This window comes from Ursus americanus, chromosome 11 (genome assembly GCF_024610735.1).
Source record: "Ursus americanus isolate L20-20 chromosome 11, mUrsAme1.1.p, whole genome shotgun sequence".
In the NCBI taxonomy this organism is placed as follows: Eukaryota; Metazoa; Chordata; class Mammalia; order Carnivora; family Ursidae; genus Ursus; species Ursus americanus.
In genome coordinates, this window is record NC_142137.1 from 54,982,636 (window position 1) to 55,009,812 (window position 27,177).

The 27,177-nt window shown below is 46.1% G+C and overlaps 1 protein-coding gene across 1 annotated transcript in view; it reads left to right on the forward strand.

Moving 5' to 3' along the window:
- The first annotated feature begins 7,736 nt into the window (after positions 1 to 7,736).
- The window catches only part of PHACTR2 (phosphatase and actin regulator 2), a 241,810-nt gene continuing 222,369 nt past the window's right edge, over positions 7,737 to 27,177 (forward strand). Inside the window, exon 1 of the mRNA XM_087865546.1 lies at positions 7,737 to 8,199. Coding sequence (XP_087721672.1) covers positions 7,986 to 8,199 — 214 coding nt within the window. The 5' untranslated portion in view covers positions 7,737 to 7,985. The remainder of the gene's footprint in view (positions 8,200 to 27,177) is intronic.

The window sequence follows — 27,177 nt, forward strand, 5'->3', positions numbered from 1 at the left end:
ACCCTGTAAAAACCCCACTCTTGTAAGCCATCGGAGCGCTGGGGACTTGAGCATTAGCTCCCATTCTTCTGGATGGTATCACAGCAATAAATAGCCCCTCTTTCCCCACTGTAAAAGCTCGGGGTCAGGTTTTATTGGCTTGCTGCGCGTTGGGTGACCAAACGGTCATTTGGTTTGGTTAAATCCCCAAAGGGAAGGAAAGGGAAAACAACATGGTGGGGATTTTTTTTTCCTCTTCTTTTTTTCCCTGAGGTATCATTTAATCACGGTAAACTTCCCTCTTTTTGGCATATTATTCTGACTTTTGACAAATACAGCTGTGCTATCACCATTAAAATCAAGACATAGAACAGTTCCATTAGCCAAAAAATCATCCCCTCTCCCTATGCCCAGCACTTGGCAACTGCTGCTCTCTTTTCTGTCCCTATAATTTTGCCTTTTCCAGAATGTCATTGAAGTGGACTAATTCTCCATGAATTCACTGGGGTCTGGCTTCTTTTACTTACTGTGATGCTTTCGAGATTCCTGCATCTTGTACATATGGGCAGTTCTCACCTTTATATTGCGGAGTAGTACTCCACTGTATGGATGTACTTATCTGGGTTGTTTTCAGTTTTTGGAGATTATGCATAAAACTGCTGTAAACACTTGCTTTCAGATTTTTGCATGAACATGAGTTTTCATTTCCCTTGGGTAACTTATGAATGGGATTGTTGAGTCACAGAGTAAGGGTGCATTTCACCTTCTAAGAAACTGCCAAACTAGTTCCAAAGTGGCCGTGCCATTTTACATTTCCACCAACAAACTGATTTCGGTGTTTTGAGAGCTGAATTGAGGAGGACCCAATCCCCAGGTGTATTGGACACCTCCACCCCCAACGGGGAATGGGGTTGAAACTTTTGATGTCTGAGTGATGGGTACTATAGCACCCCCTCTAACAGACAGTCTCTGGGGAGTCAGGACGTGGAAGGGGTGACTTCTATGTTGACTGAGTGTCATGGGCACTACACACTGATGCCTGGAAGTCTAGAGGAAGGACCCTATAGCTGACCTTAGCAACGACAGGACAGTCCCTTCCTACCTTCTTAAAACCATAAGTACTAAAGTTCTTGTTTGATTCTAAGAGAAGAAAGGAACCTAGAAAAAGTCTTTGGGGCCACCTTTGTAGATGGGGCTGAGCTGGGTATGACTTGTAATAAAGAAATAGAATGCATACCCCATTTGTCCTAGAGCATTGTATTGGGTCCCTAGTACCTGTTTATGCCAGGTGTTACACTCAGCACTTTATATACATTATTTCTAATCCTTAAAACAACAAATTAAGTATATGTACCACTTAGGTATCAAATTTAGGTATCAAAACTGAAGCAAAACACAATGACTCTGATCATGTCGCAATGCTGCTTAAATCCTTTGGTGACTCTCTCTGTTTAATATCCCACCATTTCCCCACTCTCCTCCAAGGCTCAGCCGGACTCACGTCCCCCTACGTCTCTCTACTGTTGCTTAGCCTGGGCCCCTGCATGTGGTACTCCCTCTGCCTCCCATGCTTTCCCTGCCTCTTTCTCTTTTTCACCCCCCCTCTGTTTTTTAGGACCTCCTTCTTGCATTCTCTCACTTGAAGTTTTTCCTGACTCATACGAGAGGGTCAGTGATTGCCTCCTTTGTCTCACCACTGTAGTTGGTACACCTTTGTCTCCGTGGCTGTTAGTCTGAAATTGGAGAGATTCCTTTCCCTCTGTGCCTAATACAGAGCCTAGACAGGGGGACAGAGTAGCTGTTTAATGTCAAGCACGAGAAAGGGAGAAAGGGTAGGAGGAAAAGGGGGAGGGGAAAAAGAAGGAAGATGCTTAACTTTTGTAGCCTAGTACCACACAGAGAAAAGGTTGTTTGGGCTCAAAGCTATGTACCAGCTTTGGCCTCTCTTATAAAACAATTTCATCTTCAATTTTAAAACAAATACAAATAAAAATTCTCCTAGAACCATCAAATCTCAGACTAGAAGAAACCCTAGAGGTCATCAAAATTAGTTTCCCATTTCTTCTTTTTCTTTTTCTTTTTTAGTGCAACCTTAAATGCAGGCCTACGTTCACATTTTATGGTCTCTTATCTTTGTTGTTGTTGTTATCAAGCTGTGTTTATTACCTAGATTCCTTGGTTTTCCATTATTTCATTTTGATTGTGTATCATCCATTCTGATCGATGACACTTCTTTCAGATATTACTTTGATCCCCCTACATTCACTCCTGTCGACTTTATCTATCTGTATTAAGGAAGCAATATTGTCTGTGAAAGATACTCATTTCTGATGCAATGTATTTGGGGAGGATATTTCCTAAGAAACTTTTATATCATATTGTTGTGTGCATGCTATATATAGAAAGTCTCATAAATGGAAATTTGTGTATATGTGTGGGCAGGGGAAGACAGCACAATAAAATTACAATTATAAAAGTAATCCAGGGAGGGACACCTGGGTGGCTCAGTCAGTTAAGTGTCTGCCTTCTGCTCAGGTTATGAACCTAGGGTCCTGGAATCCAGTCCCACATTGGGCAGAGAGCCTGCTTCTCCCTCTCCCACCCCACCTGCTTGTGTACTCTCTCTCTCTCTAATTAATTAATTAATATCTTTTTAAAAAAGTAATCCAGGGCACTGGGTGGCTCAGTGGGTTGAGCTTCCAACTCTTGATTTTGGCTCAGGTTGTGATCTCGGGGTCGTGAGATTGAGCTCCGTGGGGGTTTCAAGCTGAGTGGGGAGTCTGCTTGAAAGTCTTTCCCTCTCCCTCTGTCTATCCCCTGCTCGCCTTCGCTCACTCTCTCTCGCTTTCTCTTGCTCTCTCTCTCTCTCTAGAATAAATCAATCAATCTTAAAAAAGAGTAGTCCAAGTTACAAGGAGATCGGTATTGTCTTCAAGAACTGTCTTCAGAGAGGGGCACCTGGATGGCTCAGTCAGTTGAGCATCCAGCTCTCGGTTTCAGCTCCAGTCATGATCTCAGAGTAATGAGGTGGAGCTGGGTCAGGCTCCATGCTCAGCATGGAGTCCGCTTGGGTTCTTTCTCTCCCTCTGCTCCCCCCCCCCAACTCCTTCTCTCTGATGAAAGAAAGAAAGAAAGAAAGAAAGAAAGAAAGAAAGAAAGAAAGAAAGAAAGAGAGGAAGGGGGGAAGGAGGGAGGGGGGAGGAAGGAAGGAAGGAAGGAAGGAAGGAAGGAAGGAAGGAAGGAAGGAAAGAAGGAAGGAAGAAATGTCTTCAGGAACTTTGACTTTAACCTGAGCAGCACAACTGTTGGGCACCACTCATCTTTAAAACTACCATGCTATGACATATCGAGGATTTACAAAATATCCTTCAGCTCCCTAGCATGTGTTAAAGTCTTTGAATGAAAAGACCTCCTTCCAGGGGTGCCTGGGTGGCTCAGTTGGTTAAGCATCTGACTCTTGACCTCAGCTCAGGTCTTGATCTCGGGGTCCTGAGCTCAAGCCCTGCACTGGGCTCCCCAGTGTGGAGCCTACTTAAAAAAAAAAAAAAGACACACACACAAAACAACAGGCCTTCTTTCATAAGTGAACTATAATATAGAAAGAGCCCTTGAAGTCAGTTGTGCCTTTAGAGAGGCTCACCTGGCCCAGGGAGGAAGGAGGAGGACACTGGCCTCCAAGGACTTGCATTCCATACCACAACCACATGCTTCTGTTGAAAGCTGAGTGTTCTAAGCTCTATGGGCAGATCAAAGTAGTTGATAAACTTTCATGTCTTTTATAAGGTTACATAAATTACGATTTTAAAGAAAATGGTAAAACAGATTATATTTTTGGTGTGTTAAATCATGTTACAACACTATATATAATAGAAAAGTAATTCCTTTTATATCTTCAGTTTTTATCTAACCTTTCAGAAATGATATTTAATGAAAATAGCCAGAGAAGCTATTAGCACTCAGAAGCATTTTACTTTGGAAAACGGAACTGTCTGTTCTCTTTTTATCAGTCTGTTAAATAGCTTACATTTATTAAGTGCTGGGCAAAATATTGTCCTAGGTGCCAAGGGAATATTGGTAAGAAAATAGAAATCTTATAGCAGGAGTAAGACAGGATTTAAAAAAAAAAAAAACAGAAATAAACAAAACCCCAAATAAATATGATGTCTAACCATCTTAGGATTGCACAGACATAATGGTATTTGAAAAGTGAGTCCTAATCCACTTCTTGTCCACCTTCCCAGGTTCAAAACTTAGACTCCTCATAGACTTCCTATTCCCCAGCCATACATTACAGCGTCCTGAGGAGCATTCTCCTCAAGCGTCTATGTCCTTGCAGACGTCCTCTCCCATCCTGGCTTGCCTTTGCCTCTCAGACAACACTTCCTCTGGGAAGCGTTTCCTGATCCTTCACGTCAGGCAGGTTAGGTGCCTGCTTCCTTGGGTTTCCACGGCACCTTCCACTTACATCTCAGTTTTGTCACTTGCCATGAATTTCCTGGTAATTATTTGTTAACGTCTATCTTCCCAATTAGATTTCATTCATTGATTCATTCATTCAACACACAGCATTCTGGGAGACCAAGGGCCGGTCCCAGTACTTCCTGCCCTGAGGTAGATCATGGGGAGCAGGAGAGACAGATTAGTGCCCCAAAAACTACAATCCTGTGTGAAAAGTGACATAACAGAGATACACATGGGACATTCCAACACTATTCAGGAGGGGCACTTGCCTGACTTGGAGGTTGGGGAGGTTTTAGGAAAGCTTCATGGGTAGGGGGACACTTGACATGATGCTTAAAGATGAATGGTGGTTGGTTGGTTAGGGAAGGTGGGGAATGGTACTGCAGGCCAAGGAAATGGGTACAAAGGTACCATGAGAAGATGAACAGGGAGCCATAAATAGATCCGCACACCATAGAGCAGTTATGTATAATAGCAAGGAATAGTGTAATGGGGCGTGGTCCTCACGTGCCACGCTGAGGAGTATACACCTGAATGTGTGTCATGGATACTCGTCTTGAAGGGATGTTAATGGAGGAACAGCAAAATCTTGTGGTTTGGGAAAGTTCATTCTAGGAATGAGAGAGGGGCAGAGTGGAAGGAAGTGAGCCTCGAGACAGAGGCCCTCCCTTTCAGAGGAAACAGAAGATAAGTCTCAACCTAAAGAAGGGGCAGTAGAAGAACAGGGAAGAAACAGATTCTGGAAAAATTTATTGCAGCTAGAGAATAGACAGAATGTGTTTGTGGAGGAGAAGGAGGAGTTGTTCAGCTCTGGGAATGTTGACTGCCAGGCATCAAGGAGACATAAAGAAGAGCAGCCTGGTAGGCAGCAGGATTGGGGTCCCGAGACCAGGAGAGGGAGCTGGGCTGCGGATAGAGTTGTGGAAGTCATCTGTGTGAAGTTCAGAGTGGAAGGGGGATTTCCTAGCAAAACATGTCAAGTGTGAAGAGAAAGGATGGCTGCTGGGGACCATCAGGTAAGAATAGATGGAAAAAGAGATCCTGAGAAAAGGGTAACAAGGAGGCAGAGTCTGGACCAACATTGAGAGAGATGAATGTCCCAGAAACCAGGGAAGCAGAGTCCTGAAAGGGGATAAGTGGTCAAGAGTGTCAAAAGCCACAGTGGGGCGTTGGATTAAGTCAGACCTGAGAGGCTCCCAGTGCATTCGACAAGTAGGTTCTCCAAAGCAATCATGGCCCACGCGGTTCCACCCCTCTGGTAGTGGGAACCAGCAAGCAGATGCTACTTTCTAGAAGCTGGACAGCGAGGGGAAAAGGAACCGCGGAACATGGGGCTGAGAGGCTCTTTGAAGGCATGGAGTACCTCGCACAGTGCCTGGCCCACAAAGGCTCTCAATTATGTATTTATTGAATAACAGCTGAAACGATAAATTGCCGAATAACTGAATAATACACCGGGGAAGACGTCCTGTGTTCTGACATACTTAATTACTCATTTATTTCTCTTCACAAGAGATGACATAGAGGATAAAGCAGAGAAGGGAGAAGCAGGAGTCCTGAAAGGGTGGTGGGAGCATTCATGCTGTGAGCCATGTGGGGTGAGGCCCACGTGCAGGGAACGGGGATGTGCGCCCCAGAGAGTGGGCAGCTTGCAAGGGGGAGCTAACTGCTGAGACGTGGACCTACGGAGTCAGATACAATACACGGGATAGCTGCTGATGATGAGAAATGCCACTGTCCTCTCACATTGATTATTTGGGGAGAGTGAGAACTCATCTAGCTGTCCTTGCATCCTATCAATGACCTACCTACTAAACAATGCAAGTCAGTGCTCAGAAGCAGAGACCTTTTTTTTTTTTTGTCCTCCCTTCCCAACAAGTCAAGTCTCATTTGGAGGCGTGTAAATTTGAAGAGGTGGGAAAGGAGGAAATATTTAGAGCAGGACCAGCAAGTGTGGCTGACTGTGTAGAAATAGACCTGTATTTGGATGGTTTTCACAGCAAAGCTAGAATAATCGTACCCTCCCTGCAGAGTTGCTGTGAAAATTGTAGGTGAAAGCCATTTTAAATTATTAAGGGAGAGCTGTTATTATCATGAGCTAGCTGCTACAAAGGCCTTTCTGGGTAGTAAGTGACCTCCCTAGCTTGCACCCCTCATTTCTGTCCCTCCTTTCTTTTACCTCTTGCCTGGGTTGGTTTTCTTTTTCTTTTTCTTTTTTAAAGATTTTATTTACTTATTTGACAGAGACAGCCATCGAGAGAGGGAACACAAGTAGGGGGAGTGGGAGAGGAAGAAGCAGGCTCCTAGCAGAGGAGCCTGATGTGGGGCTCGATCCCAGAGCACCGGGATCACACCCTGAGCCGAAGGCAGACGCTTAACGACTGCGCCACCCAGGCGCCCTGGGTTGGTTTTCTTATTAAAGGATGAAATACATGCAAAGTGTCTGACATAGCACCTGAAATAGGGGCATGTGAGTCAATGAATGTTCCCCGCCAACCCTGACGACTCCTCCCCACAATCTCCTTCTCTTCCTGCAGCCCGTCTTAGGCCTGTGAGTGAACCCTGGGGCAAGTTTTCAGGAATGACTCTTCAGGTGACTCTTGAGCCTGATTTACAATCTTTCCCTTCTGGGCAAGTCACAACTTGGGGACCGGGCGATATGATAAAGCTTAGCTTGCGCCATACCCAACCGAATCAGCAAAATCTCTGCTGCCCAGTTTGCAAAATCCTACGAGGCATGGTGTCACCTAAGATGTTTCCAGTCCACAGTGGCCAGGAGAGCTGTCTTTCCGTTAGAAGGCATAGACTCAGTTAATCAAATCTGTTATTTATTCAGTTCTCTGAAGACTGACCTTTTAAACATGACCTTTGAGTTTACCCAGCAGACAGAAACCCAGGAGTGTGGCCAACGGTGGGGGGGAGGGGCGGGTGGAGACGGGCTTTGAGGGCTGGACGTGAGAAGAGAAGGGCATTGGACTTGAGGGATTCCAGAGTATTCCACTAACCCACCTGCAAGTCCCGCGCCCTTTGGCGTCGCAGTTTCCTGTCAACTCGGTATGGCCATTTCTGTGCCATCACAAGGCGACTCCAGTGTGTGTACCTGGCATTCCCCCCCACCCCAAATAAATGGAAACGGCATTAACCCTGATCTTGCATCCCAGCTCCTGAAGCCCAAACGCCCCTTCTCTGAGGTCCACTTGCTGGGTGACCAGCGCTCGGCCAGAGGGGACCCCACAGCCGCCTTCTTGCAAAGGGCAGTGCTTGGGCTTGGGGGAGGAGCAGCCTGGTAGGTTCCCGGGCACCGAGGGCGGCCCAGCTCCGAGCCCTGCGGCTTTCGCCCGCCGGAGCGCGAGCCGGCTGTAGGCGGCTCCTTCCTGTGCAAACTTTTCTGTCCTCTTCCTCCTCCCGCCCTCCCCACCAGCTTCTCGGCGCCCAGCGTCCAGCCTCCCCGCCCTTGGCGCTGCCTCGGGGTCGCCGCGCCCCGCAGCGCAAGCCCTCAGCGCCGGCCCCACCCCGTGCTCCGGGCCGGCCGCTGCCGGGAGCCGATGGCCGAGGCGGGCAAACGCTCCGCGGAGCCCCCGGGCGGGCCCGCCGGGCAGGCAGCGGCCGAAGCCCCCGAGCCCCAGGAGCCCGCACCGCCGCCGGCGACGGCCCTGCGAAGACTGCCGGGGGACCCGAGCCCCCGCGGCCGCTCCCAGAGCGACCTATCGTCGTGCTCCAGCAGGGGCCGCCCGCTTCGGGTCCACATCTCTGGCTCAGGTAAGGCGCCTCGGGGCGCCGGGGACCGGGGGAGGGCCGGCCGGGGCAGGTGGCGGCGGGACGCGGCCAGCCTGGGACGCCGGCGGGAGGGGAGGGGAGTGGCTGGGGAGGGCGAAGCCGAGCTCCCCCGCGCCGTCCTCTGCTCGGCTGCCAGCGGCTCTGGCCCTTGGCCGGAGATGCTCCAGCCGGGCTGCGGTAGGTGCTCCGGGTGGGCGCGCGTCTGTCCGAGCGAGGGTGCAGCCCCGGGGGTTAGGTCGGCCGGGCGGCGGTGCGGTGCCGGGAGCCCCGGCTGCTCTGGTTCTTAGGCTCGTCCGTCAGGAAGAGACTTTGGTCTCGCGGAAGGGTGCGGTCCCCTCACTCTGGGGGCTAGGGTCAATGCAGGTCTTGGAAACCCTCCTAACGGCTCGTGCTCCTGAAATAAGGAGTTCTTTGGGGTTTGCTGGTCAGAGCCCCCGGGGTCTGAGTTCTTCCGCCCTGTAAAAACCCATGCAGGTGGTGCTGAGAGTTTGGCCGAGCTGTGTCCTCCCCTGGTTCTGACTGTTAATTTGACCAAGGCTCGAGCCAGCACCTCTGCGTTTGTACGGATCCGCTCGGCCCATGCCTAGCGCCCCGGTCGGTCCTCCCTCTGCGCGGGGCTACGGCAGGTGCTGGGGGCTGCTCTGTGCACGGGGACCGGCAGAACCAGGAACTCGGCCGCGGGCGGGTGCTGCTAGCGTCGCGCTGTGTGTAACGTGGGGCAAACCACTTACCCTTGTCTCTCGTATCTCGGTACTTAAAGAGGGAATGAGAGTGGGGAACTACCACACAGGGAGGTTATGGGGATTAAATAATTAATCATTTTTAAATGCTTTTGAACAAAGCATTAGCCTAAGAACTGCAGAACTGTTAAAAACAGTTCTAAAAACCGATTTGTTAAGTGCCCAGGGATTGTTTTCTGATTTGCAATCTAGGGATGCATGGAAACTGGAAACGAAAGCTTACATCAAAAGTAGTCCAGCAGCCAGAGGCCCTCGCAGTGGTGTGCACCCTCCACCGCCCTCCGCCATGACCCCTCAGGCTCCGTGACCTGAGGTCAGGCCTTTGAGCTCTGACTCAACCTCAGATCTACCTGAAGCCGTTTCTTGTTCAAAAAAGGCACATTTCCGTATCTCTGACTGCATTCCAGCTAAGTAGCTCTGTTTCCCATCAGAACCCCCCATTTTCTTGTGCTTGTAATATTGTTTCCCTGGAGAATGTGTATACTTAGACAATATCAGAGGTGTTGTTAATCCGACTTTGCAGATCGTGTTGGATAAAGCCGCACGGAATTGTTAAATACAGGTAGTGGGATGTAGGTCATGGTATTTGAGAAAAGAGCCTCCTGCCAAATTCATATTGTGAAAAGCATTGAGTTGAATGTAGTTTACCTCCTGCTTGTTATGTCTCGGCCAGACGAAACTTGACCCATGGATAGTCTTGATTGATTTGTACAAAGATCAACGTTCAGATGACTCTAAAGAATCTACTAAAAATTAGTCAATTTGGTGACTAGATAACATAAGCATAACTTGTGTCATCATTTTTTCATCTTCATAGATAGAAATTAAGGGCTGTGTGCAGAAAAAGGGCAGTAAAGAACTTTTAAATGCGGGTGTGCAAAGTACACATAATATGAACTATGGACTTCAATTTGTAAAGTGATTTTCCTTCCAAGAACTCTGTATCTTCCGTGTGCTCTTAAAAGGTGTTAGGAAGTGACAACTTTCAGCTGAGTTGTCCCGGGCACCCCAGGATGCTGACCCACGTAAAGGAGTGAACTTCTTCTAAATTACTGTACTGCGGGTTCAGAACTGAGCCTTGCATTTCTTTAAGAGCCAGCTAAGTGTGACCAGGAGCTTCCTGCCTTTCTTAGAGTCAGAGAGAAAGAGAATGAGCTAGTCCCTCACTGACACACACACAGTATTTCCCCAGAATCCTGCAGCCTCTGCATTCATGTCAGAGAAGCAGCGAGACGACAGGCCTGGGATAACAGAATTGTCTTAGAGCCCGATGGGAACGTTACACAGCCTTGGGAAAACATCGCGTGGCCTGGTGTAGGGCAGCCCAATTTCCAGGCCCTCCCCAGGAGCTCTGCACCCACACGGGCAATAGCCAGAGCTGGATCATATGTGGTCCTACCAGAACTGGCCCAGACCAGCAGCATGGGCCTCACCTCAGAATCTCGGATGCCACCCCAGACCAGCTTCATCCCAATCTGCATTTCCCAGGTTCCCAGGTCGTTCTCCGGCACAGAACATTTGAGAAGCCCTATTTTCTGACACTGATTTTCAGAGTTGGTTATGCACAGGAGTCAGTCTCTTGGGGAGTTGAAACAACAACACCACAGTTTATGGCTGGCTCCCTCCCCCCGGGGATTCTGACTGCAGTGGCATCAGGTGCAGCCTGGGCACTGGGTGATTCTGCCGCGCAGCAGAGCTTGCGAACGGTGTGTCAGCAGAGCGTGCTGCCATGTGTGTTGTGATGCTGTGGCCGGGGTTGTCCTGGGCAAGTGTAATTTGAAGGGTTTGCTTTAGTACCTTCTCACGCCCCCATGGGTGCTTTCTTCTGCGGCTGCCATCTCCCACATGGCACCTCTCACTCCCATTCTTGATGCTACCTAGTTGTCAGTAAGTCCTTCCTAAGGGTTAAATTCTTTTTTTTTAAGTTTTATTTTTATTTAAATAATCTCTGCACCCAATGTGGGGCTGCAACTCACAACCCCAAGATCAAGAGTCACGGGCTCTTTTGACTGAGCCAGCCAGGCGCCCCACCTAAGGGTTAATTTCTAACAATGAGTTAACTCACCTTGGGAGAGTGTTGAGTGGGGAGGAGACACCATGTTTTGCTGTGATGTATGGCTGAAGGGAGCAGGAGAGGGGAAGGAAGAGGAGACTGGAAGGTGTCATGGGTTGTCAAAGATGAGCCTCAGTCCAAAAAACCACCCACTCCCGGGCTGCTTGCATCTGTCACCCCATCCCTACTTCCGGTCCATTCTTCTCTCCATGAAAGAATAACCAAAAACTTGAAACTCGGCCTCTAAAATTTTGCCAAAAATGGCAATAAGAGTCGGTCCAATATGAAGCGTATTTTTAAAAGACCTCTGTGTGAGCGCTGTGTTGATGCTCCTGGGTTATCCCGAAAGATCCCACTCTTCCTGTCTGTGCTTTATTACTAGATTTTTGTCAAGAACAGCATCTCAGACTTCGGGGGCTTCTATTTAACTTGGGATTTGAGCAGTTATTTTTTATCACATGATAAAAATGCATTGCTTTGTCGATAAAAACTATAGTCTTATATTTTAACATCCATATAAAATGTGAAGAAACCCAAATATATTCAAATAAGTACATTTAAAAACCATAACTTAAATAACATCAGAATTGATACATAAGCCCTTTTATTGAGCTTGTAAAAACTGACGCTTTTGTTTTAGAAAAGTCCAGATTGATTTTGCTTTAGAAAAATCCAGATTGATTTTGCTTTGTGGTTTTTGAACTCACGGTTCTGGAATTCAACAAAAGTTCTGCATATTTAAAATCTGGCATTTCTTTGTAAATAGAATGATATTTTACCCATTAAAAAAAATTCCTGAAATAAGCTTTTCCTGGTATAATTTTCAGACCCATCTTTTCCTGCTTTAGTGGCTTCAACATTGTCAGTGGGTTGTGATGTGCTCTTCTGATAAGCCCAATGTTTAGTGACTAAAGAACCTTAGGATACAACCCAGGGCATGTTCCTTCTGGAAGCTTTCAGCAAGTTCTGTTTGCCAGGTGCTGTGCTGGATGCGTTGGGCCAGGAGGTGTTTGCTGTCTTCAAGCAATGACTCTTTGTCTTGCACGTGGGGCTGCACAGAGCAGAGGACTCCATGAGGCATCTCAAAAAAGGGAGGGATGAGTGAATGGGCCACTTCATAAAACGATGTACAGGAACAGTCTCATCTCTTTCAGTACCTGGGTCATCTCTCCAGCATCCCTTGCCCCGGTGCATGGAGGCGTACAGGTAACGGCAAAGCCAGGGTCTTTGTCTGGAGTCTTTGATCCCTCGTGTGTTCAGTGAAGAGGGAGTGAGCAATGTCGCAAGCCTGGATGTTTTCTCAGTCCAGCTGCCTGGCTGCCGGCACGAGATGCTGCTGCCCGAGACTGGCTCTGCAGCTCACGGTCACTGTCCCACTGGGGAAAGGCCTTGCTTGTCTACGCTTTGCCTGTGCTCTCAGAGCACCTTTCACTGACCTCCAAGGATATAACTCTTTGGGTCAATTTTGCCTGTCAGCTATTGTTCTCCAGAGCCTAATGCTCTGCCCGGTGGCTGCGTCCCCAGGGGCTCCTGGGCCCCATTCACAGCTGGGCTGGAGCTGCCCCAGGCCAGAAACTGTGGATCCCTGCTCACTTTCCATTTGTGTAGCTCAGAGTGATTTTTTACCAAACAAAGGCCATCTGGCTCTAAGTTTACTCTCTGTCTCTGCCTCCTCACAGAAGAGCAGAGCTGCCCTAGTGGGAAAGGGGGGACGGTCTGGGCAGTGCAGGTGGGTGCTGGGCAGAGCAGACAAGTGGTGCTCAGATCCAGCGTGTGCCTGCCCTGATCAAGCTGTGCCCTGGTGTACAGGTACACTCCCCTCCCATTGCACAAAGGCCCTGGGCTTCCCATCCGTCCAGGAGCCACCCTTAGTCAGGCTTCATCACAGAGGCAGTGTCTTTCATCTCATTCTCACAGAGGCACCCCGTCAGCTGATGTGGGCCCCGTAACCGAGGCTGGCACAATTGAAAATTCAGCTTCACCTGTTACCCTGTAGCAGAGGCCGAAACACTTTAAAAATCGTCTTCACCTGTTAGGTAAGGACTTATGTGTAAAGTCAGGTTGCACCTGACTTGGGGCTGAGACCAGAAATGCGCCGGGAACAGAGGCAACACTTGGAAGCATCTCCTCGTGCGCCTCACCTGGCGTGGAGCTTCTCTTTCCTCTCTGCCGACCGGCTTTCTCCCTTTCGAGTCGGAACAGATTCCTGGCCTCACAGGTGCTTCTCCATCCACCTGCTTACCCACACCAGGCTGGCTGGCTCAGGCGGTAGAGCATACAGCGCCTGATCTCGGGGTCGTGAGTTCCAACCCCACACTGGGTGTAGAGATAACTTAAAAACGAAATATTTAAAAAGAAAAAAAAAAACCACATTATGGCTTCTACCTACCTTACATCAGCCTTACCTTTGCTTCCTTTTAGCTCTTGCCTCTGTGTTTACCTGGAAACACTTCTTCATATTTCTTAGCTCACATTTCCTGGAAGAGATCTATTGTTTGCAGCCACTTTTCATAGTAGGCCATAGGTCATAGGTCATAAAGAAGCCTGGGGATTGTCTATCCTTGTTCGGATACCCACCCAAACTCAAACCAGCTGTGGTCTGGAGGTGGGGTCACACAGTGCCAATATGGTCACTTAGAAAGAACTGAGCCCGGGGAAGTTTCCATTCATTTACTCATTCATTCATTCATTCATTCATCTGGTATTTGTTGAGGGCTACGATGTGCTAGACACTGTTCCAGGCACTGAATGTGCAGAGGTAAGCAGATGTGGTGTTTTGTTTTGTTTTGTTTTGTTTTTTAGTTTTTATTTATTTCTTTGAGAGAGAGAGCATAGCAGGGAGGAGGGGCAGAGGGAGAGAGAGAAGCAGACTCCCCACTGAGCAGGGAGCCTGACAGGGGGCTCCATCCCAGGACCCTGGGATCATGACTTGAGCCTAAGGCAGACGCTTAACCAACTGAGCCACCCAGGTGTCTCAGCAGATGCGGTTTTGCAGTTGTGGGGGTACCACTGAGAGCAGAAACCGTTCAGATAGGGTGTTGCAGACCCGGTACAGTGGCGTGTCTGGTCATCTAAGCCATTGTTATTTGCCATGATTATGCTAAAAAAAAGGGACATGATGATGATGTGTTCTTGTTTCCAGAGGATGCATGAAAAGCTAATTATACCCAAACTGGGCAAGCTCTAGTTTGCATCGGTAGTTCACTGGTAGCATCGAGACCGATGGCAAAGCTGTGGCTTTATCTTGAGCTCTAGCTACTGCAGGGGCTGCACCAGGAGAGGGATCCTATCTTGATTTTTCATTTATTCATTCAATTAGCAAACAGCTAATAGCAAACACAGGCTGCAAAGATATTCCTAAGGAATTCACAGTCCAGTGGGGGAAGGACAGGGAAATAAACCTAACAGCTGCAATGCAGTAAAGTATGAGCTATGACTCGGGCCCTATTCCAGGCCCCGGGGAGAACCCCAGAGGCTTAGCTCTATGAAATGGCTCAGGGCAGGGTAATCAGGCGGGACTTCCTGGAGGAGGTGAAGCCTGTGCTATCTCCATGCAAGAGGAGGAACTGGAAGGTGGTGTTGGGGGAAGTGGCAGAGGAGTGTTTGGGGACAGGAAACAGTATAAGCACCAAGACCTGAAACAACCAGCATTGTCAGAGAACACTGAGCAGTTCCCTGGGCTGATGGTAGGGTTCCTGCGGGAAAGGAGAGAGAAGGGAGACTGGGGGCTAGGCCAAGGCCAGAGAATGAGAGCATTCCTGTGTCTGAATGTTTCCCCGGGAGACACAATTTAGGTGACATTTGTAAGGCATTTGCAAGCTTGATAGAGTGGTATTCTGAGTGTATTCTGACGTCAACATTGAGTGACAATGGTGGGAGGAGCCCAGACAATTGAGATTTGAGACACAGAACCGTGGTTATTATCTGTGTGACCTTGGTTAACTTACTTCCGTTCCCTCTGCTTGGCATCTTTATATCTGACCTGGAGACCATCAGTAACAGTAACACCTAGCTCATGGGATTTTTGTAAGGCTGAAACATGGAAAAACTTGAACTTGAAAGTGCCTCCTTCTGTTATAGGACTTACTATGGTATATTTAAATTATGCATTGATTTGTCTCCTTCCTCATACTGAAAAGTCACTGGAAAGAGAAAGTATGTTTTATTTATTTTTGCATGCTTGGTGCCAGGGTCAGGTATATGCTAGGTGCTTACTAGATGTTTACAGAATTAATGCATGAATTACCTAAAAGTCCATTTTTTTGACATCAAGTATCTCTACATCAAAAATTGGGCAAAATAAATAAAATCGAACACTGGGTAGAAGCTCTGATGTCCAAATGTTTTAAAATGAAAAAAATGAACTAACCAGAGTTTTGAAGAGCCGCTCTTGAGAAGATTAGCTCTTCCTTGGGGGTATTGTGGAAACTTGCCCTTGTAACATCTACAGAAGAAATTTGTGAAAGGGAAGTTGTGCATGTCAGTCCAGCTCAGGCCGGTGATGATGGAATCCAAGTAACCAGGCTTCCGCAGCCTCGCTGGAATTCAGGGCCGCATGGACGCACGTGTGCAGTCAAGCGGGCGGGAGAAGGAAGCGTGTCCTCCTGCTGATCCAGTCCTGCGTTATTTACACCCACTATCAGATTTCATCTTTATAGCAACCCTGCTACAGCTCCACTTTTTAGATAAGGAACCCGGCTCAGGTCGGGTCACCCACCCAAGTCCCACAGGTAGCAGGGAAGTAGTCCAACCAATACCCCAATCTCTCTGACCTCCGGGCTCCCACTCTTTTCTACCGCATGCTTACCACAGTGCATGTCCATTGCCTCTCCCAGCAAACAACTCACACGTCCCCCCCCCCACCCACAGGGAGGAAATTGTGTCATGTTTTACTCTACAAATACGATTATGAGAGATCATCATAATAAACCTCTGTTTCTCTCAAAAGTTCATTTTAAGGCTGCAGCCAATTATCTGTCTGTTTTAAAATCTATCCAACACTTCAGATTTCTCATATAAATAGCAAATTTGAATTAACTGGGACAGGATTCTGGGATCCCATATTTTCAGGCAAGTACACATCAATTATCATTACTTAAGTGCATTGTTTTCAACGAAAACTACTCAATCTTGGACTCATGCACAAGAACCATATCTTGTCTCAAAGTACAAGTGTAGTTTCAGTTACCGTGAAGCTCAGGGAAAAAAAAAAAACACAACACTGAAGCACCTTTAGTGTTTTAAAAAGACCGTACCGGGTGACTCATTATCTTTGATCACACTAGCTGAAATTTGCACAGAGAAGTAGGTTGCACGAGCCTGCCTTAGGAAGGGTTCTGAGATCTGGCTCCCTTTGTGACCTATTGGCTAAAACTTGACATTTATATGCCTTACTTAGCAGTTTTCTTGATGTCTTTGTGAAGGCTTGAGAAAAAACAGCGGCTGCTTATCCTTCATAACAGGAAGAAACTTGTGACCTAAACAAAAGTACATTATCTGTATCCAGAGCTCAGGACTATGACCAGGGCAAGAATATCATAGGTGTGATGTTTTGATTTTGGATCAGCAACTCACATATTTTAAGTTTGAAGCAATTTAGGGCCATGATTCCCATCATCAGTGTTGGTCTGTAATCTTGTTTTGTCTTCATGTATATTTTAGCCCACCTGAATGTTGCCATATCTTCTTTTGAGGTCTAATTTCTATTAAATAGCCTAAACATTGATAACAAACATACCTTAAACCCGCCTTTTCCAACCTATTGGGCATTATAAATCTCTGGTTTCTGTTCCAGGTGCCTGGATGAAGGTGATAGAAACATGTGATGATGATGAACAATGTGACTGATAGTTTAAAAAAATGTAATAGAACTTCTGTCTTCAAACAAATGTTATGTTTTAAAGCATCATACTGGAAGAGTATATGCTTATTCCAATTATAATTTTTTAAAAGATTTTATTTGTTTGAGAGAGAGAGTGCACAAGCGGGAGGGAGAAGGGGCAGAGGGAGAGGAAGAAGCAGACCCTGTCCCTCCACCCTGCTGAGCAGGGAGCCGGAGAGCCCAAGGCAGGGCTCAGTCCCAGGACCCATCACCACCTGAGCTGAAGGCAGATGCTTAACTGACTGAGCCACCCAGGCGCCCCTGCTTATTTCAAGTATGATGTTAATGTATAAAACTGTTTAACAAAAGTTTTAGGGGCATCTGGGTGGCTCAGTTGGTCAAGCGGCTGCCTTGGGCTTGGGTCATGATCTCAGGGTCTTGGGATCGAGCCCCACAGCAGGCTCCCTGCTCAGCGGGGAGCCTGTTTCTCCTTCTCCCATCCCCCCTGCTTGCTCTCTCTCTCTGTGTCAAATAAATAAATAAAATATTTTTTTTTTAAAGTTTTGCGGTTAAAATGATCCCTCATTTTAGCCGCTTGCCTGGATGACAGCGCAATTGTAGCTCTTTCTAAAACTCATGTCTGTCTTTCAGAGACATAGTTTTATGTCGGTGGGACAGATGTGAAAAGGCATTCTGGAAATGGCTGGGATAGTGACCCCGTTGTGGGAGTACATTTTTTGTCTCCCAGCATGATTACTTTGGTGGGAATAACAATCATTTCAACATCTAAGTCATTCATATTACTTTATAGTAATACTTCATACCCCCAAAATATATAACCATGCAAAGAAGTGTATGCTAGCAGGCAGGCCAGTTTGGATTGTTGGTCTAGTGACTCTGAGATTAAGTAAGGAAAGAAGGCAGCTGTGACATTATGGGGTGGGGGGTACTTAGTAAGATGGGTATGAGGATTGCCATAGCAAGGATTTGATCAAATGAACACATTTTTGTAGCCAGTAATGGAGACTGCCTTGTCTGAGCAGAACAGAAGAGATTGCTATTAATTAATTAATTAAAAGTAAGCTCTATGCTCAACGTGGGCCTTAAGACCCTGAGACCCTGAGACCAAGAGCTGCAGGCTCCACCAACCGAGCCAGTCAGGCACCCCTTATTATTATTATTATTATTATTATTATTATTATTATTATTATTAAGGATACAAGAGGAGCCACAAACCAGGAAGTAGAGTTGCGTCTCATGAGGCCCAGACCCAGGAACTGATAAGTTACCTGTGGCCAAGAAGGGTACTCTCTCCATTCCTCCTGCATTTTTTCTTTCTAAGGATCTATCTGTCCATGTATCCATCTCCTTCCACATACCTATGCTTCCATTCACCCTCCCATACCAGATTTCTCTGCTGTTGCGAGCATGTTTACCACAGAGTTCCCAGATTCACACATCTTCAGTTCCAGAGAGCAGAGAGACTCCTCAGTGCCCTTGGATCCCAAGTTGAGATGCCCGGCCTGGGCCAGGTAGCTTTTTCTGTAACTGGCCGTATCCATTATGCGAGCCAAGTGAGGCTGTCAGTGTGTACCGTCATAGGTGTGAAGATAGTTTGCAGGTAAGAGATGAGGGGTGGTGGGCAAACACATCTAAAGTTACATTACCTCAGTGCACCAGAGGACCAGCAAGGTGAGGAATTCCTGAGCTTTGGGAAGCTAAAGCGTCACTGAGAAAAGTCAAATGCTTGTTAAGGTGAGAAAGAAGAGACGGGGCGGAGTAACAAAATTACACAAGGTCAGGAAACATTTGTCTCTAATGAAGTGAGCTTCCAGTAGCACAGTGGGGTGTCTTGGACTTGTGGGGATGGGAGCAAGGGGGAGGAATTTTCCTGGGGAACAGCAAGGGTGTGGAAGTCATTGGCTGGAGTACAGGGTGGGAGCATGTTGGAGGGGTGAGCCACAGGGAGCAAGCAGAATAAAAAATATAGGGGAGAAGAATAAAGAATATGGTCATGAAGACAGACATCCTTCTCTCTCACCTGAGTGATGGGATACCTGATGTCCCCCCCAACAACCACCACACCCGCTATAGGGTACACATTACCATGGGCTATGTGGGCCTCTTTTATTTACTTTTAGGGGTTTTTAAAAATTTGTTTCAGAGGTAGAATTTAGCGATTCATCCATTGCATATAGCACCCAGTTTTCATTACATCAAGTGCCCATCACCCAATAATCCCTTCCCCCACCCGCATCCCCTCCAGCAACCCTCAGTTTGTTTCCTAGAGTTCATCATCTCTTATGGTTTGCCTCCCTCTCAATTTTCATCTTATTTTATTTTTCTTTCCCTTCCCCTATGTTCATCTGTTCTGTTTCTTAAATTCCACCTGTGTGAGACCATATGGTGTTTGTCTTTCTCTGACTGACTTATTTCGCTTAGCATAATACCCTCTAGCTCCATCCATGTTGTTGCAAATGACAAGCTTTCATTCTTTTTGATGGCTGAGTAATATTTCATTGTATATATATACACCCCACATCTTCTTTATCCATTCAGCTGTCAGTGGACATCCGGGCTCTTTCCATAGTTTAGCTATTGTGGACATTGCTGCTATGAACACTGGGGCACATGTGCCCTGTCAAATCACTATGTTTGTATCTTTTGGATAAACAGTGCAGTTGCTGGGTCATAGGGTAGCTCTGTTTTCAACTTTTTGAGGAAACTCCGTACTGTTTTCCAGAGTTGGGTCCCTTTTATTTCCATTCAGCCCTCCATGGTCATTTTACCAGACCTCCCCTTCCTTTAGGAACCTTAATAGTGGGTTTTACAAGTAGATCAGGCCTCTGCCTCTTTTCAAATACAATCCTGTGATAGTGAGTTTAATTCAAACCCTGGCTCTCTGGAGAGAGATGGCAACCAGATGGCAACCCTGGCTTCTGGAGCCTGTTTGGGACATGGGATGGCATTCTTCTGGCCTGGTCTGATTAAACATTTCTCAGCTTGGGTTTAGATTTGGCCTTAGGTCACAAGCAGTTGTCCAGACCAAGATTGTAGTTTTTCACTGGGATGACAAATTCCCAGAGAGCTGGGATCTGAAAGACGTCCGTGGCCTCAGGTAATGGCAGATGGGAATGTTTTCTCAGGTCCAGGAACACACTGGAGGGCCCACCAGCTGATAAGCAGCTGCAGAAGGAGAAAGAGGTGTTCTGAACTTTCTGGTGCTGAAAAATCTACCTTGTCCCTCAGAACCTGTGTGCAAATATTCCAGTCTTGCTTCCTCCTTTGACTCCCTAGCTGTTGCTCCTCCTTCTTCTGTACACACCTACTTTTACTGTTGCTCTTTGAGCCCTCTCCCTCCCAGCCTTCCCTTGATGATCATTTTTGCAGGCCCTCACCTGTGCGAAAGTATTACTGAGGACTGGGGGTGTAGGTGTCTCGATATGATTCAACTGGTCCCTGTGCCCCATCAAGGGAGCCCTTAATCCCGGGCTGTGGTTTTCAGCCATTATCACCTTGCTGCTTTGTTAATAGTCAACAGGCGATAAAGGATGGAAAATTGAAGTCCTAATCAGCCACACCAGAAAGCACCAAGTCTGCCATTTGCTTCTAGAAGGGTATTGGTGATGTTTCGATGCCTCAGTGGGTGACTCAAATCAACTGTAGTGGTCTGTTGACTAGAGCTCTCATTTGAGTTCGCATCCAACTTAGGTGACAGTGACGTTATCGAATGTAGCATTTCTCAGATGTTACTGTGCTTATGAATCACCTGGGGATCTTGCTGAAATGCGGTAGGTTCGGGATCGAGATTGAGTTTTGCATTTTCTAACAGGCTTTTTCGTTGTGCTGAAGCTGCTGGTCAGTGTACCACACCGTCAGGAGCATGCCTCTGTGCACAAGGTCAGCTATCTTAAGGAGGAAATTCTCGTAACATTGATGTACCTCAAAATTCCATCCAGGGAGACTTCCATCTTGCTTGAAAGTTGACTCTTGGGGCGCCTGGGTGGCTCAGTTGTTAAGTGTCTGCCTTCGGCTCAGGGCGTGATCCCAGGGTCCTGGGATCGAGCCTCACATCAGGCTCCTCCGCTGGGAGCCTGCTTCTCCCTCTCCCACTCCCCCTGCCTGTGTTCCCTCTCTTGCTGGCTGTCTCTCTGTCAAATAAATAAATAAAATCTTAAAAAAAAAAAAAAAAAAAAAGAAAGTCGACTCTTGACTTCCTCTTTGGCAAGCCTTGCTATATGTTATTTATAGTAGTTGGAAGCACTGAAAGATTTGGGGGTGGGGGTGTTTAGGACTTACACTTACATAGGATATTTTGCTTCACGAGTGACCATGTGAATTGGCTCTTGGGACTTTATCTGCAAACCTGTTAGAGTCTTGTGTCTAGAGGGTCAGTAAATAGTAGGAATAAGAGATAGAAGTAGAGGGGTGCCCGAATGGCTCAGAAGAGCATGCCACTCTTGATCTCGGGGTTGTGAGTTCAAGCCCCATGTTGGTTGTAGAGATTACATAAAAACTAACAAACAAACTTGAAAAAAGATAGAAGTAGATTTTGGGGGGGATATATATAACATTGTATTAGTTTCAGCTGTATAACATAAATGATTTGATATGTGTGTATATATTATCATATATATACTATCAAACATTACATTCTCAAGACTTATTTATCTTACAACTTATGAAGTTTGTTTGACCGCCTTCACCTAGAATTTTTTTTAAAAGGTTAAAATACTTTATTCACTGGAAATTCAAAACTCATATCTATTTCTCTTTTTTTCTTTTTTCTTTTTTAGATATATTTGTTTTATTTTAGAGAGAGAGAGCAGGGCAGAGGGAGAGAGAGAGGAAGAGAACCTCAAGCAGTCTCCCTGCTGAGCGTGGAGCCCGACACAGGGCTTGATCTCACAACCCTGAGACTATGACCTGAGCTGAAACCAAGAGTGAGACACTTAACCGACTGAGCCACCCAGGTGCCCCTCAAATCTGTTTCTTAAGATAGCATTACCTAAAACATGAAAAGACAAGAGTGAAAAATGAATATACACTTTTGAAAAGTTTTATGTGTGTGGAGAATTTTCAATTCTTCATTCCTCAGGGTCGGTGATGCCTTTTGTAGAGAAGAAGGGGCAAAAGCTGAAGGAGAGGGGAGCTGAGGTTACTGATGCCCAGACCAGGCTGTGACCATAGAAATCAGAAGGGACAGCTCGGGAGCTGTTGCCGTGATGGACAGGCCGTGTACCTCCGTCTCAAGGACACCCGAGTATCAGAGTGTTGGTTCTGCCCCCAATATTTATGAGAATGCTGGAAAATAGGCAGATTTGAGGATGCAATCAGAAGATGACGTTAGTTTTGTCAACTGTGGTTAATGTTAGAATACCTGTGGAAAATACCCTGTGATGTGAGAAATACAGCAATTAGAGAGGCTGCAGCTCTAAACGGAGAACTTTGACTTATTGATTGTGTCGGTCACGTGACACTTTATTACTGCTTTGGATATTGCAAGAATGTTCCCACGTAACCACTACATTCAACAAATTATTATTTTCAAAGCAACCACTATGCAGTAAACTTTAACTTTTCATGTGAATATGCACGGTCTCCCCTCTCTTTGAGCACAGCCTTCGGTATTAGAATTTTGTCAACTCCTAGTGCCTCGCCCATAGTACTTGCTTATAGAGCATTTGCTGGAAGTGACAGATTGTACTTGGGAGTATCTGTAGTCACCTAGAAATAGTGAGAAGCCACAGCTGGGGAAAAAGGAAGAGTAAGAGGGAGGGTGTGGTGAGGGAGGTTAGCAGCGCTCAGATCACCTAAGAGAATCTAAAGAATAGATGCTAAAAAGACATCATTGGACTGTGTCTGAAGGAAGTTAGTAGAATTCACAGCCAGAACATTTTCAGTGAGGTTCTGGGAAGGAAACCCAGAGAGGCGCTGGGGGAGCTGGAGTTGAAGGGAAGTTTCAGGACCAGGACCACAGATGGAAATGAAGGGGGGGTGGAGGAAGTCAGCATCAACAGTAAGAGTCTTCTTGTGAAGCAAATACTTTCCACACAGTACCTTTCAGTAATCTTCCACTTGTGTAGTGTTCTGTGCTCGGTCGTGCTTGCTCATGGATGATGCGAAGCCCGTAGCAGATGGTGCTGTATCAGGATTAAAAACAAATCGAAGATCGGTTTTGAAAGGCTGGCGTGATCTTTCATGTTCAGCCACCTGTCACTTGCCAGGTGTTCAAGGAAAGAAGTGAGCAATGATATTTCATCCAAAAGCTTAGAGGGGCTTGTCCCAGCCTTGCCGTGTGCCCATAGGGCTAACACCCATGCACGGTTGTTGATGTATCAGTGGGGTCCTTAGTGAGGTTCTGCTGTGTGCCGGGGAGAAAACAAAACCCAGCCCGTGGAGCCTACGTGACAGTGGAGAATGTCAAAGATGAACAAGGCTGGACAGTAGTTAAAATGAAAAGGTCAGATTTTCATCAGTAACATACTTCGGCAACAGAGAAGAGTCCAGCGTGAACTGAATACAACTTTCGATTCGTATGGAGGTGACTGGCACTTTAAAGGGAGAATGAGGGAGTAAGGGAGGGGGGTGAGCAGGGGTTCAGTGGAGTCAAGGAAGTGAAAAATTACAAGAAGTGGGAAGTGGGGGTTGCTACATGGGAAACCCAGCTGGGTTTGTTAACTGGTGCTCATCAAAGTTAGGTGCCTACCGTCCCACCGAGGCTGAGAAACAGGGGCCCTACCGTCAGGTGTTGCTGGAACAAATAGTAAATTCTTTCTGCAGTCTTGAGTTTTCTCAGGTAGACTCTTTAAGGGTTTGGGAGCAGTGGCTAGGGTCCTCCTAGGGACATGACCTGGAGCTATTAGAAACTATCTTAGTGTTTGTTCAAATATTTATAGGCCAAGGTTGAGGCCTAGTCAAGTCAGAGAGAAACAGTCAGGGAGAGAATCTTTGTCAGTCGAGAGAGACAATAAACAAAATACATAAAGAATATTATTAGATGGTGATAATAAAATTGGGGAGGGGAATAGGGAGTGTTGGGATAGAGGGAACATTTGAGTAAAGCCCTGAGGAAAGTGATGGTGAGAGATGGTGGGTAGCTGAGGGAAGAGCCTTCAGGCAGAGAAGAGCAAAGGCCAAGGCCAGAGGCAGGGGTGTTTCCTTTGTTGGAAGAGAGGACTGAAGGGTGGAGTGAGCCAGGAAGAGGGTAGGATGTACACTCACACGGGTGACCGGAGGCCGGGGGCCTCTGTAGAACATTGTGCCGGTGTTGACCTTTTCTCTGAGATGGGAAGTCAGTGGAGAACTTTGGGCAGACGGGTGTCATGTTTAATGAAAATGTGGAAAGTGAAGTTGGGAAGAGGACTGTTTGGTTCACACAGTTATCAGTGGATAAGTGAGTGCACACGTGTGACAGGGCGATGGTGTCTGCCTCCTCTTTCCCACGTCCTTTAGTTAATGGACAGTAAATAGCAAATTAGTGGATCCTCTCCAGTTAACGCTGTGTGGTGTGGCTGAGCTAATGGACAACCTTCAGAATGTCATCTCACTTCCAACAGTTCACCTTGACATTGAACACTAAGGCACAACATTTCTCCACTTTTCCAGCCACAGCAAACTCAGTTTAGATGTTCCCCATCATTAGAATAATACATTTGTAATATAAAAAGTTCAACCGAGGGGTGCCTGGCTGGTACAGTCTGTGGAGCATGCGACTCTTGATCTCAGGGTTGTGAGTTCAAGCGTCACGCAGGGTATAGAGATTACTTAAATAAATAAACAAATAAATAACAAAAAAGTTCAACTGATACAGATATATATATAGAGATATATATGTATATCTATATATATAGAGATATATATATATATAATAAAAGTGTAGTTCCTCTCACATTCAGCTTGTGTTCTTTCAGGCTACTTCTCTGGAAACACACACAGCTACGCAGGAATAATTTTTTTTCCCTACACAAATTTGGAATTATGCTATGTGTACTCTTTGCCAACTACATTTTTTTTATGGCGCCAATTTTAAATACGATTTTAAGACATTGCAATTACAATACAGTGGTTATAAAGTACAACGTTATTTCCTTTCCCTGCGCCTGTATTCCATATTCAACTATCAAGACTATCCAGTGTATTTACTAGAGCAGCTCAGCTTAAAAATTGCCATGGAATTGCAAACTATATTTTCTACTCAGAAATTTCTTGAACATTCTTGTGTGTCAATACACATGATTCTAATTTATCCATTTTAAAGTTTGCAGAAAGGGGCGCCTGGGTGGCACAGCGGTTAAGCGTCTGCCTTTGGCTCAGGGCGTGATCCCGGCGTTACGGGATCGAGCCCCACGTCAGGCTCCTCCACTTTGAGCCTGCCTCTTCCTCTCCCACTCCCCCTGCTTGTGTTCCCTCTCTCGCTGGCTATCTCTATCTCTGTCAAATAAATAAATAAAATCTTTAAAAATAAAATAAAATAAAGTTTGCAGAAAATGTTACCGTGTATACGTATCAATCATATTTTGTGTAAGTACTTCCCTGTTGATCAACATTCCATTTTTTCACAGCTTTGAAAAAGATCACCTTTATTCAGAATCATAAGGCTTTTGTTTTTTAATTCTTACTGTTACGAAAGTTTGAAAAAATAGATCACTTTGTACGGTGAAATACATTTAATTATTACTCAAACACTTAAGGCAGGTTTCTCACAGTGTGCATGAATGAATTCAGCATGATCCAAACTCAGATATCCACTCCTTGTACCTTTCAGTGTCTGCAGCAAATATTCTATTTTTGGCCTAACGTTTGATATTACAACCCACATTCAGGGAACTTTGGACATCTGTGCCTCTCTGCATATGTGGGAGTATTTATTTCCATGAGAAGATTTCCAGATGAAAGGGTATTAGCTTCCCCCCCCCAGTTTTATTGAGATATAATCGACATATGGTAGGTTACCAGTTTTTAAGATCTAATAGGTACTGCTGCGTTTCCCCCGGAAAGTCGTCTTGAATTTTTACTCGCAGCAGAGTATGCATGCCGATTTCCCCCCACCCAGGCCAGGACTGGAAATTAATTAACAGTTTTTGGCTTCTGCTAGTTTAACAGGTGTATATTATGTCTTTAATTTTACATTTTTCCGATCACCAGTGAACCTGGAGGGTATTTTATATGACTGGCCATTTGTAGTTTTCCCCGGTGCACACGTCTTCTGCCCGTTTTTCTGCTACATTGCTCTCTCAGCTCTTGGGGTATTAAGGGTCATGAGCCTTTGTCTGATGTATCCGTTGCAAGTTATTTTCTGCTGTTAGTCGCTTTCATTCTGCTCTTCGCCCTTCTGTTGCTCAGGAACAATCCAGTTTTGATATGTGAAGGTGCGTGTTTATACACAGAGGATTTACAAATATGCCATATATGTCTGTATTTGCTTTGAAATGCCCTTCAAGAAAAGCCATTCGGGCTTCTCTGATGCTTATCTTCCCTTTCTCGCGTGGGAGGCTTCCTGCTTTTGCCGGAGCCTTTGCTCGGGGCGTGCGTGTAACTTCGTGTAACAAGGGCCGGGGGCGGGGGGGCGGTGATTCAAAAGAGAGTGTATTTACATTCAGGTCAGATTACTGTGAACATCTGTGAAATTCGGGGATCTTTTCTCAGGGGCCAGTTACAATGTGGGACACCACCCCGCCTGAAGCAAGTTGCTATTGTTGTTGCTGGCCAAATTGCAAGGTGTTACTTGGAGCCAAAAACCTTTACCGCTTTTGCACCAGCGCTGCTGCTGCAGGTCCCTGCCTCCACCCCCCATCCTTGCTTGCGTTTGGGAACAGCTAATATCACCATCAGTGAAAACTTACGCGGAACAAGGTGGGGTGCTTTCTTGTGTCTTTTATCCTCTTACCATGATGATCGCCAACAGAGACGTTCTGCATGTCCTTTATGGGTTCATTTTCTGCTTTTCCTCTTGGTCCAGTTTGCATTCCTAAATTTCTGGCCACAGAGAGGCAAATACAATGGACAAGCACTTCATAGGGTGTCAGAATTTACTTGATCAGATAGTAACCCTGGCCACCTGTTTGAGTAATTTTTTTCCTAACTAACCATGTCAGTTGCCTTGTTTTCCTGAAATGTTGACAGGACCACCTATTCTCATCCCCCCACTTCCATTTGTAGATAAAATCAAATTATCACCTCAGGATGGGTTCTTGTCATGCAATATAATCACAAACACTGAAGAATTTAGGGCACGTTGACATTTTTTGTTTATTTTCATTTTGTGTTTATTTTTTTAGACTTTTTAAAAAAGATTTTATTTATTTGAGAGCAAGTGAGAGAGTGGGAGAGAGAAAGCATGAGCA